A 20226-nucleotide genomic window follows, 5' to 3' on the forward strand; every position below is an offset into this window, starting at 1 on the left:
GGGTGGGTTGCGTTTCGGCGGGTCGGTGTGGAGTTGTTGGGCCAAAGGGCCTGTTTCTACACTGTAATGTAATCTAATTGAGGTTACGAAGGAGAGAGAGGGCAAGGATGAGTGAGAGACAAGGACAGAGAGGGAATGTAAGGTGCATTCTGAAGGCAAACGAGATGAAGAAGCTGAAGCCTAAGGACGATGACAAATTTGAGGACTGAAGACAATGAGCACCAAGAGTAAAGAATAATGTGCTCGTGGGAAGGGTGAACAGAGAAAGTTTAGGGGCAGGATTTCAGAAATGATGTGACAGCCGTGATGCACTGGATAAAAACAGATTAAGGAGGAGCAAGGAGACCAAAAAAATGAAGGAAATCCCATTGAGCTCATTATTTTCTCCAGGACGCTTCTGATAAATCTGCTTCCAGCAAACCAAACCTTCTGCGCTTCTCCAACAACCTGCCTCCTTTTCCCAAAACTAAGGATGACAGGAGCATGCATTAGTGATGAATAGCAAGCTACCTACCTGAAATCCCGAATATATGATGACAATAGATAGAAATACACAAAGCACATCCTGCAAGTTACTGTCAACAATGCAACACAACCCACTAGTACATAAAAAGTTATTTGAAAGCTGGACTTTGTGTAGGGGAATTTGGCAACAATTTTCTTCACAATCTTATAAAAACATAACTGTTATGGATGGCTCAAAGTTCAGAGTTTTGAAGATTCTGTTTCCTGAATGATTTAACAACAAGGACTTGTTCTATGTACATGCCCAAATATACAAACATGCACAAGTAAAACATTGTACATTGTTCCAAATATCAAAAAGGACAATTGTTTTCTATGGCTTCACAACACTGGTGGAACAAATATGGTCATGGTAAAGCTTTGAGTTATGTTTACATAGCAATAAATTCTATAATTCTACTACACAATCAGATCCCACAAAATAATCCTGCAATAGATTCTCAGAATATTTAAGTTTGAGACCTTCATCACTTCGTGGTCTATTAACTGAAGTACAAGCATCAATTTGTTTGCCTTTTTCAAAAACCCGTAACTTTTTGCCATAGTGTCATCAAACAAAGCAAAAAACAAAATCCTTTTTTTTAATAATATGAGTCCAACCAATAAGGAACTAAGTCAACCAGCTTTCTCCCCTCAGACATCAGGAAGCCATTTTTTTCACTAAGCTGGCCCAAAGCTCAGCTTCCATAGCCATTTGATCAAACGAACGGCTGTTGATCTGTTCTCGCACGCGTTCTCTCATTTGGAAGGCTGCTCGGGCAACTTGGCGGGACTCCTCAATAGTTGCTTTCTTCACTTTCAAAATTTCTTCACTTCTTTTCTCTTTCCTTTTAATTGTTTCTTCCATCGCTTGTCGATGCCATTCTTCTTCCTCCTCGACCTTCTTTTTTATCTGCTGGTGGATCCTCTCTTTCTCTGACCTGGTCTTTTGTGTCTGAAGGGCTTTATTCTGAATGCACTTTAACATAGTTTTCTGAGCTTGTTCTATTTTGAGGTCAGAGATTTCAGCCAGTGCTTCCTTACGCTCCTTCTGCTCCTGTTCTAGTTTCTCAGCCCTGAGCTTAGCTTGAAGGATCTGGCTTTTCTCCCTGGTTGCTTTTTCTCTCAGTCCTCTCTTTCTTTCTTCTACTAGAAGTTTATGGTTTTCCTTGAATCGTAAAAGCTTCCGTTCCTGTGACATCCTCACCATTAATTCTTCAGTCTTGGTCAGATTGTCAATCTCCTTTTTCATGATCATGTGCTTCAGCTTTTCATGTTCATTGTCCAGCTTGATTTTGTTCTGGTTGCTCATTTCTTTCAGCAGTCGCTTCTGAGCTGCATTTGACAGCTTTACCTGTGAAGCCTGTATTTCTTGTTCCTTGCTAATTTGCTTGATGGTTTCCATTTGTTCCCGTAATTGATTTTGGTGATGTTTACGGATTTCTGCTTCATACTTGGCTTGTTCTAATTTTTCTTTTTTCTTTAATTCCTGTTCCTCAACCAATACTTTCCATTTATTTTCTTTGGAAATCACGTCTTTCTTCCGCAGTTCAGCCAGCTGTTTTACTTCTTGTTGAATTTTGGACTGTCTCATTTCCTGTTCTTTTCTCCACCTGTGAACATATGAATTGCAGTTTGTGTAAAGAAAGGTTTGGATTTATATTGCACCTTTTCTGGACATTCTTAGGATATTCCAGAGTATATTCAAGCCAGAGATAAGCAGATTTTTAATCAGCAAGGGAATTATGGGTTTTTGGGGAAAAGGCAGGGAAGTGGAGTTGAGGATGATCAGATCAGGTCATGACACTGATTATCAGAGTAGGGAGATCATGTTGGAACTATACGGAACTTTGTTTTGGCCACAGCTGGAATACTGTTTGCAGTTCTGGTCACCGCACTATAGGGAGAATGCAATTGCACGAGAGGGTTGCCTAGGATGTAGCAGTTTTGCAATGAAGAGAGGCTGCACAGAGAAGGCTGACATGATATCTGATTGATAGTCAAGATTACAAGGTGCATGGACAGGATGGATAGAAAACAGCTGTTACCCCTTAGTCAAAGAATCAGTAACAAGGGGGCATAATTTAAAGTTGAAAGGCAAGACGCTTCAAAGGGATTTGAGGAAAACCTTTTCACCCAGATTTTGAATATTGAATATATTGCCTGAGAGGGTAGTTGAGCAAGTCCCTTGAGCTGTTTGCAAAAGACAAGGTACTAACTGTACCCAAGCAGCCTGCTCCTTCAACATTCACATTACAGTATCTAACATGAGGTGTAATTCTGCTACTGAACAAAATAATCCTGAATGTGTAAGGATGGTCAGTCAAGCACAGTATGGGGTATTTGCGCTTATGAGAAGAGACATATATTGATACACTGGGCTTGGTCCTTCAGACAAAAGAACACATACTTGCACTGCATCTGTCTTAGCACTGGACTGTTTCTGAGGCCAATGGCCCGACCAATTAGGCTTTAAATTTAAACAAAGTCTTGTTCGTAATTGTCAATCAGTATTATTGGGTGCATTCTTCAAGGCAACAGCTCTGCCAAAGTCCACTTGCCTATCAATCAGCACTCAGCTCCTGCAGAATAAACGCTGGTTTTCCCCTGAAATTGATATTCTTACAAATTATTCATTTTACAGAAATACTCAAGTTCAATGAAGTACAATGAAACAGAGATTTCTTACTGTATTACTATCACTAGGTTATATAAAACAAAAACTTTAAACCAGTACATGCAATTCCGTACGGTAAATCAATATAAATTGAAAGTGAACATTCATATCAGTTTTATTTGCTTCTTACAAAAACCTGTGGAACTAATAATAGGTGACATTTATAATAATAAGCAACATTTATAATAATAGGCGACGTTTATAATAATAGGCGGCATTTATAATAATAATAGGCGACGTTTACAATAATAGGCAGCATTTATAATAATAGGCAGCATTTATAATAATAGGCGGCGTTTATAATAATAGGCGACGTTTATAATAATAGGCGACGTTTACAATAATAGGCGACGTTTACAATAATAGGCGACGTTTACAATAATAGGGGACATTTATAATAATAGGCGACATTTACAATAATAGGGGACATTTATTATAGGTGGCATTTACAATAATAGGGGACGTTTATAATAATAGGTGAATTTTACAATAATAGGCGACGTTTATAATAATAGGCGAGAGTTTACAATAAAAGGCAACATTTACAATAATTGGCGGCATTTACAATAATAGGAGACATTTATAATAATAGGCGGCATTTATAATAATGGGGACATTTACAATAATAAGGGACATTTATAATAATAGGGGACATTTATAGTAATAGGGGACATTTATAATAATAGGCGGCATTTATAATAATAGGGGACATTTATAATAATAGGGGACATTTATAATAATAGGCGGCATTTATAATAATGGGGACATTTATAATAATAGGCAATATTTATAATAATAGGGGACATTTATAATAATAGGCGACGTTTACAATAATAGGTGACGTTTATAATAATAGGCGGCATTTATAATAATAGGCGGCGTTTATAATAATAGGGGACATTTATAATAATAGGCGACGTTTACAATAATGGGGACATTTATAATAATAGGCGGCGTTTACAATAATAGGCGACGTTTACAATAATAGGCGACGTTTACAATAATAGGCGACGTTTACAATAATAGGGGACGTTTATAATAATAGGGGACGTTTATAATAATAGGCGGCATTTATAATAGGCGGCGTTTATAATAATAGGCGACGTTTATAATAATAGGCGACGTTTATAATAATAGGCGACGTTTATAATAATAGGCGACGTTTACAATAATGGGGACATTTATAATAATAGGCGATATTTATAATAATAGGTAGTGTTTACAATAATAGGCGACGTTTACAATAATAGGCGACGTTTACAATAATAGGCAACATTTATAATAATAAGGGACATTTATAATAATAGGCGACGTTTATAATAATAGGCGATGTTTATAATAATAAGCGACGTTTACAGTAATGGGGACATTTATAATAATAGGCGACATTTACAATAATAGGGGACATTTATAATAATAGGTGACGTTTACAATAATAGGGGACATTTATAATAATAGGCGATATTTATTATAATAGGCGGCATTTATAATAATAGGGAACATTTATAATAATAGGGGACATTTATAGTAATAGGCGGCATTTATAATAATAGGCGACGTTTATAATAATAGGTGGCATTTATAATAATAGGCGACGTTTATAATAATAGGTGGCATTTATAATAATAGGCGACATTTATAATAATAGGCACGTTTATAATAATAGGGGACATTTCTAATAATAGGGGACGTTTATAATAATAGGTGGCATTTATAATAATAGGTGACATTTATAATAATAGGTGACATTTATAATAATAGCGGACATTTATAATAATAGGTGGCATTTATAATAATAGGGGACGTTTATAATAATAGGCGGCATATTAGGTTTGCCTCAGTTGTCAAACGTGTTTTGTGCAAAACCTAAAAAAATGACTTAAAATTTCATTTGCTGTATGTTCTGTATTAACTGATCCTAGTTTTGGCTCTTCAGAATGTTCTGAAACAGGGTCACTAGACTTTAACAGTGGTTTTGACGTCACAGATACTGCCAGACTTGAGTTTATCCAGAAATTTTTGTTTTGTTTGATTAATCTGGTACCTGATCTGAGCAATACTAAGCAAAGCGACCTTAATGTAGTAATCTTTGGATTTTTTTAATTGAATGAAAACAGCTTTCTGGTATAGTCTGGAAGCAAAGACTGTCTGAACTTTCATTACTCAAAACTTTTAACAGACATCAAAAAGAAAACAGCTTCTCAAATCCACTAGTTTGGCCAACACATTGTTGATGAAGTTGATTTCAATGATTGATCAGGGACTGCTAAACTGGCACTAAGATTTCAGTAAAGTGTAACAATAATCCCCTGAAATTGGCAGTTACCAATCCCATGTAATTTCAGCAAGGTAATGGTAAGTTACCGTACCATATACATGAACTGCCTTCAAACAGTGGACAGAAGGGGCAGACTATTAAAGTTCATACTTAGGTCAAGTACTTAGGGTGTCACAGAAACAGTAGAGGGGATGGCAAGCTTCCCCTCCTCCAAGACAGCCCCTGCTCCAATATCCAGGAGGCATTACCTGTGCTTTGCTTGGTATCTGAGGGGTGGCAGAGGAAAGTGATAGAAACTGGTCGGTGGGCAGGAAAGCTTCATAAACTTTGGTAGGCAGCAATAATAAATCACCAGTTCCTCAGCAAAGAGCGAGGCAATAGTTTGACATTCCCCCAGTAACAGTACAATACTAACATTTGCTATCTTTATTGGGAGCAATATACATCAGGGCTAATGTGCAGTTCTCATCATTGTAGGAAGCAATATTAGGGACAATATTAAATCCAAAGTAGAAACATACAAAATTGCAAAAATGAGCAGCAAGTCTAACGATTGGAAGCATTTGAAATTCAGCAAAAGAGAATAAAAACCTTGATTAAGAGGGAAATTAATAGAATACGAGTGTAAAATGTACAGGTTAAGTGGATTGACCATGCTAAATTGCCCATAGTGTCCAGGTATGTGTAGGCTCGGTGAGTTAGTCATGGGAGGTGCAGGGTTGCAGGGATGCTCTTTGGAGGGTTGGTGTGGACTTGTTGGGCCTAAAGGCCTGTTTCCACATTGTAGGGATTCTACGATGCTAAAAGCAACATAGAAACTGACTGTAAAAGCTTCTATATATATATATATATATATATACACACAGGAAGATAAAAAAGATCAGTGAAGACAAATATAGGTCCTTTACAGTCAGTAGCTAAGGAGATTATAATAAGAACAAAATGAATGGCAAAAACATTAAACACATACTTTGGTTCTGAATTCACAAAAGATACACAAGTAACGTCCCAGAAATGTTAGGGAACTAAGGATAAAGTGAGAGAGGAGAGTTGAAGGGAATCAGTATCAGCTTAAAAAACAAAAGGCGCTGGGTCAATTATTTGATAAAGGCTGACAAATCACCAGGGCCTAATAGCACGCCAGAGTATTAAAGGAAGAGGCCCAGGAAATATTGGTGGTCATCTCCAAAATCCAATAGACTATGGAGCATTTCTTGGATTGTGACAAATATAACTTCATTATTTAAAAAAAAAGAGATAGAATTACAGATCAGATACCCTAATATCAGTAAAACACAGTGTGTCATACAGCACGGAAACAGTCCATGCTGTTTCAACTAGTTTGGTCCAACTAGTCCATGCTGACCATGTTCCCAAACTAAACTAGTTCCATTGCCTGTGTTTGGTCCGTATCCCTCTGAATCTTTCTTATTCATTTACTAATCCAAATGTCTTTTGAATGGTGCAACTGTACCTGTATCCACCAGGTCCTCTGACAGTTATTCCATACATGAACCATCTGGTGTCCTTTGTAAATCTTGTTCCTCTCACCTTAAAAATATGTCCCCTAGTTTTGAAATCCCCCACGTTAGGGAAAAGACCCTTTGCTATTCACCTTATCTATGCCCCTCATGATTTTATAAACCTCTATAAGGTCACTCCTCAATCTCCCGCACTGCAGTGAGCCAAGTCCCAAACAACCCAGCCTCTTTTTATAATTTACGAGTCACAGAGTCATAGAGATGTACAGCATGGAAACAGACCCTTCGGTCCAACTTGTTCATGCCGACCAGATATCCCAACCAGACATTCAATTCATTCAGAAATGGGGATGTATATGTTTTTAAATAAGTCAAACATAATAAGATTTCCTCTCTAACATGCTCTTCCCATGATATGTATCACTCTCATTTTAATTATAGTGTGATAATCGACCTGATCTTCGGTGAAGTTAAGCTCAAAGTCTTCAAGACGTTCCTTACTCATATTCTCTGTCTCCACAGATAGGTTGCCACTTTGATCATAATATAGCTGACTTGTTGCTTCATTTATCCTTGCGCTTTACATACTTCTAATACACAAAAAAAGTTTTTTTGGTGCATACTCTCCATACGTTTTCCTGATCAGTTTGCTTTTCTTTCCTGAACTTCTTTTTAGAATTCACCTTTATGCTTATTGTACTATTTTTGATTTTCTGCAGTATTTCGCTTGCTTTGCCAGGTATTATTTTTCAAGCTTTTTTGAAATTGGATCCTTATCACAGCTGCTCAGTAGAGCAAGGTGTAGAGTTTGTTGTTCCATGTGTTTGATTGATCAGGTCATGTTCAGCCTAAATTTCCTTCCTCACCTTTCTGCCAGTGTCCTCTTGGACCGTCACAGATTTCTGTTATCGTTGCTATTTCCAGCCCACTTGCTTCTCAGCCAAGCATGTTTGAATTCCCCTTTTAGAAAATTTACTCTTATTTTACCCTTTTTTCCCACAATTATGCTAAAATATGCATCACCTACCAATACTCATTTGAGCTGTTCGTAGTGGGGAAATGTTGTCTATGTTAAAAAGATGTGAAAACAGAACATTTGGAAAACAGTAATAGGATTGGACAAAGCAAGTATGGGTTTATGAAAGTTAAATCAGGCTTAATAAATCAACTGGAGTTTTATTTAAGAAAAGGATGCACTGAGGATGGATAAGGAAGAACCCATGGATGTGACATATCTGGACGTTCAAAAGGCTTTTGACAATGTCCTTCATAAGAGGTTAGTGACGAACATTAAAGTATATGGGATACATGGATAGATGGATGTGGGATACTAGCATAGATTGAGAATTGGTTGACTGACGGGAAACAGAGAGTGGGAATAAATAGGCCTTTTTTCAAGTGGCAGACGATGACTAGAGGGATATCAAAAGGATCATTGCTTGGGCCCTAGCTTTGCATGCTACATATAAGTAATGTGGACAAGGGAATCAAATGCAATATTTATCAGCTTGATAATGACCTAAAATCTGGGTGGGATTAAAATTAGATTAGATTAGATTCCATGCAGAATGGAAACAGGCTCTTCAGCCCAACAAGTCCACACCGACCCTGCGGACAGTAACCCATCCAGACCTGTTCCCTTACCCTTAACCTGACTAATGCACCTAACACTATGGGCAATTTAACATGGCCAATTCACCTGACCCATACATCTTTGGATTGTGGGAGGAAACTGAAGTACTTGGAGGAAACCCATGCAGACAGTCGCCTGGTGGGAATTGAACCTGGGTCTTTGGCACTGATGGTGGCCACTGTTGGTAAAAGATAATGCAAGGAGGCTTTAGGTGATTTAAACAAGTTGAGTTAGTGCGCAAATATGACGGATGCAGGACATCTTGGTTAAATGTGAAGCTATGCACTTCACTGTGAGAAACAGAAGGGTAGAATATTATTTAAGTGGTTATATTGGGAAATGTGGATGTACAAAAGGAATCTGGGTATCTTTGTATATCAGTCAATTAAAAGTAGACAGGGAGATGCAGCAAGGATGAGGTTTCTAAGTTCTTGGAAGAGCAGGGTCGGATTAGAACAAGTCAACATGGATTTAGTAAGGGGAGGTCATGCCTGACAAACCTGTTGGAATTCTTTGAAGAGGTGACAAGTAGGTTAGACCGGGGAAACCCAGTGGATGTGGTCTACCTAGACTTCCAAAAGGCCTTTGATAAGGTGCCACACGGGAGGCTGCTGAGCAAGGTGAGGGCCCATGGTGTTCGAGGTGAGCTACTGGTATGGATTGAGGATTGGCTGTCTGACAGAAGACAGAGTTGGGATAAAAGGTTCTTTTTCGGAATGGCAGCCGGTGACAAGCGGTGTCCCGCAGGGTTCAGTGTTGGGGCCGCAGCTGTTCACATTATATATTAATGATCTGGATGAAGGGACTGGGGGCAACCTAGCGAAGTTTGCCGATGATACAAAATTAGGTGGACAGGCAGGTAGTACTGAGGAAGTGGGGAGGCTGCAGAAGGATCTAGACAGTTTGGAGGAGTGGTCCAGGAAATGGCTATGGAATTCAATATGAGCAAATGCGAGGTCTTGCACTTTGGAAAAAAAGAATAGAAGCATGGATAATAAATCAGGTGAAGAAATACTCAATTATTATAACTAGTGTAAAGCATTTAGATATTTTCTAAGACTGCTAAAAGAAAGGATATCAACATAATGAAAATGATAGTTTGTCATGTTCTGAACTTTTTACTAAGAAGAAAAGCTCACCTGTACCTACAACAGCTTATTCAATATTTTTCCATATTTAATGAAATTGATACAGCACAGTTGCTGATAAGATCCATCAGACATAGGTGATATAATTTTGTTCTTTACATTCAAATATCTATCTTATCCTGGGTGTGATCACTGCGTTAGTTGTTTGATGTCAGCCAAAATATGTAAGAGTTATTGCCTACAAAGCTTGCTTCCCCAGGTTTTGAAAGTATGTTATTCTGATACACAGAATAAGGAATTAAGGGCTACGGGGAGAATGCGGGTAAGTGGAGTTGAAATGCCCATCAGCCATGATTGAATGGCGGAGTGGACTTGATGGGCCGAATGGCCTTACTTCCGCTCCTATGTTTTATGGTCTTATGGTCTAAGGATCTGCAAGATATTGGAGTTCAGAAAGAAGGATGGCTTACTGCAGTTATACAGTTATGGTGAGACCACACATGAAGTACTGTTTTGGTCTCCCTACCCAAGATATATTTGCCATAGAGAGACAGAGCAGCAGAGGTTCTCTGGGCTGATACAGGGATGACAGATTTGTTCTAAGAGGAGAGTTTGTTTCAACTAGGCCTGAATTCACTGGAGTTGAGAAGAATGAGAGAAGATCCAATTGAAACATATAAAATTCTAACAGGACTGGACTGACTAGATACAACAAGGATGCTTTTGCTGGTTGGAGAATCTAGAACCAGGAATCAGTCTCAGAATACAGATTAGGCCATGTAGGACTAAGATTGGGAAAAAATTCTTCATTCAAAGGGTAGTGTTGTGAACCTGTGAAATTCTTACTACAGAAGGCTGTGCAGGCCATGTCATTGAATATATTCAAGAAACTGTCACTGTAGATGAATGTTTAGATATTAAGGGCATAAATTGATATGGGGAGAAAGTAGGAATATGGCATTGAGGTAAAGGATCAGCTTGGAAAGACAGAGCAGTTTCAAAGAGCCAAACAGCCTACTCCTGCTCCTAGTTTCCAAGTACAGAAGGGCAAATATGTGACTATTGTGGCCATGAAAACAGAGAACCTTCACTGAACATTTTTTTTTAAATCACAAAGGGTCAGGGGGAAGATTGACTGAGACTTGTTCAATTCCAGGAAATAATAAAACTTGTATGATGTATACATCCTGATCAATAATTTTTGATAATTACGTACAAAATGTTATTATTCTGTTTTATTTTAATTTTAGTGCTGTTGACATCTCAGTTGCATTAATTTTTTAATATTAAAATGAGGTTACATTGGAAAGCAATATATTTTCATTACCGTTTTTCTGAGGCTGGACAACAAGGAAGAGTGAATTAATTTTTGATGATAAATTCAAAATACAATTTAAGGTGGCACAAATCTCATGATTGTCTACATTTCCTGAGTGGAAAAGTTGCTGCTCAAGGACTGACTGCAATCTTACACAAGAAAACCAAGAACTAAGGAGCTTAAATATTTTAGTAAATCATCAAAGAGTTCCAGAGGCATATGCTAAAGCTTATGTATTTCTTCTACACTGCATTAGTACTGATAGGCTAAACAAACTTCATGAAAAAAACAATGTTTAATACAGTCACCTGCCAATGCTCTTGATCAGGCCTTTTTGTCTTTCAGCTTCTAGCTTCACTTGTGCTAATCTTTCTGTCTTCTTCAGTTTATCCCAGAACTGCTGGGCTCTGAGACGTTGTTCCAATCTCTCCTGTTCTTCCTGATGTTTAACCAGCATTAATGCTGCAATCTTCCTATCACGTTCAGGAATGATCACATTGGTTTCCCTTCGAATCTCACTAACGAGTTTGTCCAGTTTTTTTGCTGTGGCAGGGGACTGCCTTAGGTCACCTAGACTGGTGTTCTTGCGAAAATACCCACTCAGACTGGTGTCCTGCGAATTCTTCCTCTTCTGCTGTGTAGACATATCCACTGGTCTTTTACTTTCTTCTGAAATGGCCCCCACAGATGATGATATGTTCTTGCCATCTGATAGAGGAGCTCTTGAAGAGCTCTGGTCTTCATGGACAGTATCCAGAACATCAGTTTTGGGGAGACCAGATTCATTTATAGATTGTGGCGCAGAAAATTTCACACAAGTTGGTATGGGTGTTCTTCTGGCCTTTTCTTCCTCTATGATGCGCTGTCTCTCTTCTCTGCACTCTGTAAATTTAACAGTAAAATTGCCAAATGACCCAAAAGTCAGTCTGCACCATCCTATTTAATATGAAATGAATGAACCCCAAAATCATGCATCCTCACTTTCAAGATCAAAACAACTCTTTGTTCTATCTTCTGGAAAACTCCCTGCTTCCCCCCCCCAACCAATTAATAAGGTAAAAGTGAAAAAGAACCCACACATCCATTGAAGAACCTTTCATCATATAAAGACTTGGATAATTTTCCTTTACAGTGAATGAAGTAATTTTAAAATCTAGTCATTAGTATACTAGATATGCATGGCAGGAATGTTATGTATAGCAAGATCCCATAGACATAACAAGGTGAATAACCAGATCATGCAGTTATAGTAATACTAGTTGAGACTTAAATGTTAGACAGGTCAGTGGGGAGAATTCCAAGCTCTTCTTTGGGCAGTGCCTTGGAATTTTTTTTAAAAACATTGTTAGAGGACAAATGGGATCAGGTTTAACATCTCAGCAGAAAAACAGCAGCTTATAAAATCCTGCACTTTTGCAAAACTGCGAAGTGCTAGCCTAGATTATGTATTCAAAGCTTTGGAGCAAGACCTGAACTCACAACCTTCTGATATCAATTAAGCCAAGACTGTCACTTCAAGGTTAAAGACTAAGCAGAAAAATACTTCTTAGTTAAGGTTGACTCAATTACCCAGAGAATACTTAGGCATGAAATTTAGGATTAGAAAAAAAGGCTTGGCCTGTTGTAGCTGAGAATCTTTCATCACAGAAGCAAAAAACTGATGGACCCAGCTGTATCAATAATTGCAAGAATTAATTCACTGGCGTGTTGGAGGTTGAGGACTTTTTATAGAGGTTTATAAAATCACGAGGAGCATAAATAAGGTGAATGGCAAGTGTCGCTTCCCTAGAGTGGTGGATTTCACGACTAGGGAGCATATTTTTAAGTTGAAAGGAGAAAGATCTAAAAAAAGACATGATGTGCAACTTTTTTTATGCAGAGTGGATTCTGTGTGGAATGAACTTCCAGAGAAAGTGATGGATACAGGTACAGTTGCAACATTTAAAAGACATGAATAAGAAATGTTTGGAGGGATATGGGCCATGCACAGGCAGATGTGACTAGTTTAGTTTGGGATTATGGTCAGCGTGGATTGGTTGGACTGAAGGGTCTGTTTCTGTTGCTGTATGACCCTAAGTGCCCATTTTCCACATCTGAAACACTATATGTATTAGTGAGTTTTGAGAAGATTTGTAGCTCAGGTTGAGGTTTTGGATGTAGGTTTGCTTGCTGAGCTGAAAGGTTCATTTCCAGACATTTCGTTACCTTACTAGATAACATCTTCAGTGGACCTCAGGCGAAGCAATACTGAAAATTCCTGCTTTCTATTTATATGTTTGGGTTTCTTTGGGTTGGTGATGTTTTTTCCTGAGGTGAAGTCACTTCCTGTTCCTTTTCTCAGGGGGTGGTAGATGGGGTCTAACTTGATGTGTTTGTTGATAGAGTTCTGGTTGGAATGCCATGCTTCTAGGAATTCTCGTGCGTGTCATTGTTTGGCTTGCCCTAGGATGGATGTGTTGTCCCAGTCGAAGCGATGTCCTTCCTCATCCGTATGTGAGGATACGAGTGAGAGAGGGTCATGTCATTTTGTGGCTAGTTGGTGTTCATGTATCCTGGTGGCTAGTTTTCTGCCTGTTTCTCCAATGTAGTGATTGTTACAGCCCTTGCACGGTATTTTGTAAATGATGTCAGTTTTGCTCATTGTCTGTATAGGGTCTTTCAAGTTCATTAGCTGCTGTTTTAGTGTGTTGGTGGGTTTGCCAACGGGTCCGAGTAGTCTGGCAGTCATTTCCGAGACGTCCTTGATGTAGGGGAGAGTGGCTAGAGTTTCTGGATGTGTTTTATCTGCTTGTTTGGGTTTGTTGCTGCGAAATCGACGGACTCTGTTCATTGGGTACCATTCTTTTTGAATACACGGTATAGGTGATTTTCCTCTGATCTGCATAGTTCCTCTGTGCTGCAGTGTGTTGGCTTGTTGAAATAATGTTCTGATTTACAAAATAAAAATGAATCTTTCAGCTCAGCGAGCAAACCTACATCCACACTATATGGTATTCATAACTTTCCTCTTCCCATTTTAAATGAAATGCCAATTCTGAACTCATTTCATTTTGAACACATGAAAATCTATACAACATAAATGAAGTCTAATTTTTTTAATGTTTTTGTCTTTCATTCACTCATTATGTAAAATCTATAGTTTCTTATCACCTTTTTTAAACTGCAAACTATTTCCACGTTATTACATTCATCTCTCCTCCTCCTCGGTCTCTGTTCTACAACACTACCCAAGGCCCTACTATTAATTTTATAATTCTTGTCCTTGTTTGTTTCACCAAAATGCAATACTTCGCACTTATCCAAATTAAACTCCATCTACCACTCCTCAGACCATTGACCCAATTAATCAAGATCTTGTTGCAATCGGAGATAACTTTTTTTTACTGCCTACTATACCAACAATTTGTAAACTTACTAACCATGCATTCTATGTGGTGCTGGAGACAAACCAAATGATTGGAATAACACGGAACAAAAACACAAGCTGCTAGGAAGGTCCGACAGCATCTGAGAAGAAAGACCAGAGGAAGGGTCAGCCAAGGGCTCAATTTCTGCGCCACTATCAAAATAGACCCCACTAGTTTGGTAGCAGACAAAGAGGAACTCATCAAGTGAATGAGGCTCTGGAATTCTTCCACAAACTCCAAGATGTCAGCAGCAAGGCCAATGAGATAACCAATTAACTGGAACAATCCACAGAGAGATCCAAGAACCAAAGAGGAAAGAGTCGAATTCACCTTCAGAAGGCCGCTGCTCTCTAGCTGTCAGGAGATGTGTTAACACCAGATTCATCAGCTGGGTTCACAAGATAGCGCAGAACATCACCCAAGCACAACACAATGCCATCCATGATCTCAAGACCAATTGCAACATTGTCATCAAACTAGCAGATAAAGGAGGAGCCATTGTCATACAGAACAGAATGGACTACTGCAAAAAAGCATAACGAGAACTGAACACGATAGATAATCCAACCAAAGAACACACCCATCAACTGAACTGAACAAGACTTCAGAGTATTCTATGCACGCTCATTCTGCATACTTCTCGTATAGGAGACTACTACTGCCTTCCGAAGATACACAAAGCCAACACATCCAGACATCCGATCGTATCAGGCAATGGGACCTTGTGTGAGAACCTCCCTGGCTACATTTAGGGCATCTTAAAACCCATTGTAAAAGGAACCCCCGCTTCTGTTGTGACACTACAGATTCCTTAGAAACTCCACACCCACAGACCAGTCAGACCAGGATTAACATTCGCAATGGACATTTCAGCACTCTACACCAGCATTCCCCAAGGTGATAGTGTCACTGCAACAGCCTCAGTACTCAACACCAACAACTGCTCATTTCCAGGCACTGTCCTGCAACTCATCCACTTCATCCTCGACCACAACATCTTTACCTTCAACAATCAGTTCTTTATTCAGACAATGGATCAGCCATGGAAACCAAATTTGCACTCCAATATTTTCACGCACAAGTTCAAGCAAGACTTCTTCGCTGTGTAGGACCTCCAACCAACTCTATATACCAGATACTTAATGATTTTTTTTCCTTTGTTCTCATGGAGAGGAATTACTTAAACTACTACAGAGCAATGTCAATAATTTTTATCCCACCATCAGATTCACCGTGGACTACTCTTCAGAATCAGTCTCATTCTTGGACACATGCATCTCCATCAAGGACAGACATCTCAGTACCTCACTCTACCACAAGCCCACGATAACCTCATGATGCTACACTTCTCTAGCTTTCAACCTAAACATATAAAGAATCCACCCCTATGAACAAGCCCTGTGCATAAACAGTATCTGCTCATATGAGGAGGAATGTGACAGACCCTGAAGATTTTGAATGACACCCTCATAAGAGCAGGTTAGGGTGCTCAACACATCAATCGCCAGTTCCAATGTGCTACAGCAAAAAACCTCAACGGCCTCCTCACAAGACAGACACAGGATATGATTTGGATGCGAGCATAAGAGGTACAGTTAGTAAGTTTGCAGATGACACCAAAATTGAAGGTGTAGTGGACTTCGAAGAAGGTTACGTCAGATTACAACAGGATCTTGATCAGATGGGCCAATGGGCCAAGAAGTGACAGATGGAGTTTAATTCAGATAAATGCGAGGTGCTGCATTTTGGGAAAGCAAATCTTAGCAGGACTTATACACTTAATGGTAAGGTCCTGGGGAGTGTTGCTGAACAAAGAGACTTTGGAGTGCAGGTTCATAGCTCCTTGAAAGTGGAGTCGCAGGTAGATAGGATAGTGAAGGTGGCATTTGGTATGCTTTCCTTTATTGGTCAGAGTACTGAGTACAAGAGTTGGGAGGTCATGTTATGGCTGTACAGGACATTGGTTAGGCCACTGTTGGAATATTGCTTGCAATTCTGGTCTCCTTCCTATCGGAAAGATGTTGTGAAACTTGAAAGGGTTCAGAAAAGATTTACAAGGATGCTGCCTGGGTTAGAAGATTTGAACTACAGGGAGAGGCTGAACAGGCTGTCGCTATTTTCCCTGGAGCGTTGGAGGCTGAGGGAGTGACCTTATAGATGTCTACAAAACTATGAGGAGCGTGGATAGGATAAATAGACAAAGTCTTTTCCCTGGGGTGGGGGGAGTCCAGAACTAGAGGGCATAGGTTTAAGGTGAGAGGGGAAAGATATAAAAGGGACCTAAGGGGCAACTTTTTCACGCAGAGGGCGGTACGTGTATGGAATGAGCTGCCAGAGGATGTGGTGGAGGCTAGTACAATTACAACATTTAAAAGGCATTTGGATGGGTATATGAATAGGAAGGGTTTGGAGGGATATGGGCCGGGTGCTGGCAGGTGTGACTAGATTAAGTTGGGATATCTGATTGGCATGGACGGGTTGGACCGAAGGGTCTGTTAACATGCTGTACATCTCTATGACTGATAAAGTCCCCTTCATCATCCAGTAATTGCCCAGAGTGGAGAGAAACTACATCACGTTATTCACAGTCTTCAACATATCATTGATGACGACAAACATCTTGCCAAGATCTCGGGTTCATGTCGCACTACATGTGACCCCACCACACCACTCTGTACCAATAAAAGTCTTCCTTACTGTCCTGTTTTGACACCATCACCTTGATAAATTGTTACGATCTCTCAATCTTAAATACTTATTTATTACTTACTTGTGACTTTGGTTAGACCCTCGGCATGTGATCCTTATACCTATGATGTTATTCCAGTCAGATAAAAACCAAAAGAACTACGGATGCAATTCGGGACAAGGGCACAGGTTGCTGGGGGCACTCAGCAAGTCTGACAGCATTGCAAAGAAAAATCAAAGTTAACATTTCCAGTGTGGTGACTCTTCCTATGGTTTTTCTTCACAGATGCTGCCAGACCTGCTGGGTTTTTCCAGCAGTTTGTGTTTTTGTTCCATGTTATTCCAATCATTTGGTTTATCTCCAGCACCACTTTATTTTTATTTTTTTGTAATTATCACCGATAATCTGATTGTAGGTCATCCCTTTGGTTGTTATTCAGATATTGACACTTTACTCACACTGTCTAACACTCTTGGTCACCTGCAGAGACTTATTACTCGACACTCCACACACACCATTTGTAGGATCTTTTGATCTCTCTGCCCATAAATTCTGTGTTGTGTGCTTCCCTCTCACTTCACCTGATGAGGAGGGTTCACTCCAAAAGCTTGTGATTTCAAATAAATCTGTTGGACTATAACCTGGTGTTGTGCGATTTCTGACTTTGCCCACCCCAGTCCAACACCAGCATCTCCACATCACATCTAAGGCTGCCATTGAGGCAGAATTTCAACATCACATCCACTCTGAGAGCACTGCCTTCGAACGCCTAATGATGAGTGTATTCTACAACCATGATATCCGTGCTACCAAGACCTTTGTGTATAAGGCAGCCATCCTTCCCACTCTTCCAAATGGCTCAGCAACTTGGACTATGTATAGACGCCACTCACGGCTCTCGAGAAGTACCGTCAATAGCACTGGAGACAAATTCTCTGCATTAGCTAGGAGGACAGGCATAGTGACAGCGGTGTCCTTGAGGCAGCTAACAGCACCAGCATCATCCATAATCATCCACAACAAATTCCACTAGACCAGTGTTATGAACCAGGCCAGACCCCTCAAAACATTTCAAGAAAGTAGTCTGGACCCCGACTTTGCTCGTTGTTTTAAGCAGGTGTATAGTGGATGTTCCAGGAGTGATGCAGCTGGCCCAACCTCTTAGTTTTAAATAAAAACAAGATTACCAAATGAAACACAAACAAAAGTGAAAGTGAGGACTGCAGATGCTGGAGATCAGAGTCAAAGAGTGTGGTGCTGGAAAAGCACAACTGGTCAGGCAGCATCCTGAGGAGAAGGAGAATCAACATTTCAGGCATAAACTCTTCCTCAGGATGCTGCCTGACCGGCTGTGCTTTTCCAGCACCACACTCTTTGACAAACAAAAGAGAGCAGAATACAGAATAACTTAACCTATTCGAAAACCCAACAGACTACACCAACTTAATGATGTTGTTCCAAATACTTGCAATAATTCCCCTCAACACCCCTTGGCACAAATAGGGCCTACAGGAGAGATGTCAGAGAGAGGAAGGACCAGCATGGACCTGCTTCTTTGGGTCCAGAAGGTTCAAACTCCAGCATCTGCAGACCTCACTTTCTCCTCAAACTCTGCTTACTAAAATCAAACCAAACCAGAGAAAAGCTGAGCTGGGAGAACTGGCCGCTCCCACTTCATTGTACAAGTTTTTTTTAAACTTGAAAACCTTTTGCCTGAGGTGGTATCTGCCAGCTATAATCAAATTGGCTCTAAAACCTTCAAACATAGACCTTTTGGAATCACTGCTTTTACAACTCTTAAAAAAAAGCCAAAAACAGCTAACCTTGTTAAAGGAGCAGCATCGTCACACCGCCAACATGCCTAAAATGCCTGAATCCTGACGACCAAAGCAAGTCCTCTTTGTCCAGCTCAAGGAAGCGATTCAGACAGGAGGAGGATAAATGAAGCATTTCAAAGATTCCTCTCAGGAAATGCAACATTGATATAAATACATGAGAGACTCCCATTCAGAAGAAATAGACTTAGAGGAAACTTCAATATAAAGAGAACACCTGGCAGCAAAAGGAAACTATAGAATGGAAGGCCAACAATCTTAATGCTAAGGACCAGAAACATCTGCCAGGATCAGGCTCATTAGCTACATAATGACCCACAGAGCCAGCCCCATGACCATTGTTCATATGGGAAATTCTGTGTCAATCATACTCATTAGCAACCAACTGCCAATGAATACAAAACAAAAATCAAATGGCTATTTTGGTGATTGAATTAATATATTTACACTATTGGTGCAACAATTGGGGCTTCTAATTCTGTGTGTTCCTCTTGTCTCAGTCATAACAGTGGGAAAGAAGGCAAGTCTCGACATCCAAATAATTTATGATCTGGAATTGTGAAGGAAGATCGTGGCAATCTTCATCTCTAATTACTGAATTGGACATCCAGTTTTTATATTTTACGCACTAATAATATTGCTGAATTTGATTACCAAATTATGCAACAATCAAACAGGGCAACATGTGTGTTCTCATTCATTATGAAGATTTTTTCTCCGTCAACCATCGGCTGATTCCATTCAGGGCAACCAATGATCTGATGGCCCACATATTTAAAGGTCGCACTACAGATGTTACATGCTCTGGCATAACTGAATGGGGCCATTATTTCTTCTCAGGCACTTAAGGATATTAACTTGTTCAACACACAGGTCACCAAATGTCTATCCTACACTTTTATTAATTGATAAACTTTAATTTGCCCTCATGCATAAAAACATATGCGAAGAACTTACTTTTCAGCATTTTTATCCCCTCCCTCTGCTCTCCCCACTCCCATTAAGTCTCCCACTCCCCATCCTTCCCTCATCTCTACCCCTTCTCACCCCTCCCCTAACCCTCTTCCTCACCTCTGTTCCTTCTCATCTGTTCCTCCCCCTTAGCCCATCCTTCCCCACCTCTGTCCCTTTGCCTCACTACATCCCTACCTCTTCCCTGCTGTCCCTCTCATCCCTAGGCCTGCTGTCCCTCCCACTCCTAACCTCCACTCCTGGCCCTCCTCACCTGTCCACCTCCTCCATCCCTTCCCCTCTGTCCCAGTCCCTCCCCATGTGCCTCCCCTTCTATACCACCCTCACCTGTACCTCCATGTCCC

General features: G+C 39.9%; 1 protein-coding gene across 1 annotated transcript in view; it reads right to left on the reverse strand.

The window, feature by feature from the left end:
* Positions 1 to 1109: 1109 nt before the first annotated feature.
* LOC122548537 (coiled-coil domain-containing protein 177-like) overlaps positions 1110 to 20226 on the reverse strand; it is a 20058-nt gene continuing 941 nt past the window's right edge. Inside the window, exons 2-3 of the mRNA XM_043687314.1 lie at positions 11288 to 11861; positions 1110 to 2117 (exon numbers count right to left, since the gene is read on the reverse strand). Of these exons, the coding sequence (XP_043543249.1) occupies positions 1166 to 2117; positions 11288 to 11861 (1526 nt within the window). The 3' untranslated portion in view covers positions 1110 to 1165. The remainder of the gene's footprint in view (positions 2118 to 11287; positions 11862 to 20226) is intronic.

This window comes from Chiloscyllium plagiosum, chromosome 3 (genome assembly GCF_004010195.1).
Source record: "Chiloscyllium plagiosum isolate BGI_BamShark_2017 chromosome 3, ASM401019v2, whole genome shotgun sequence".
NCBI classification, from domain to species: Eukaryota; Metazoa; Chordata; class Chondrichthyes; order Orectolobiformes; family Hemiscylliidae; genus Chiloscyllium; species Chiloscyllium plagiosum.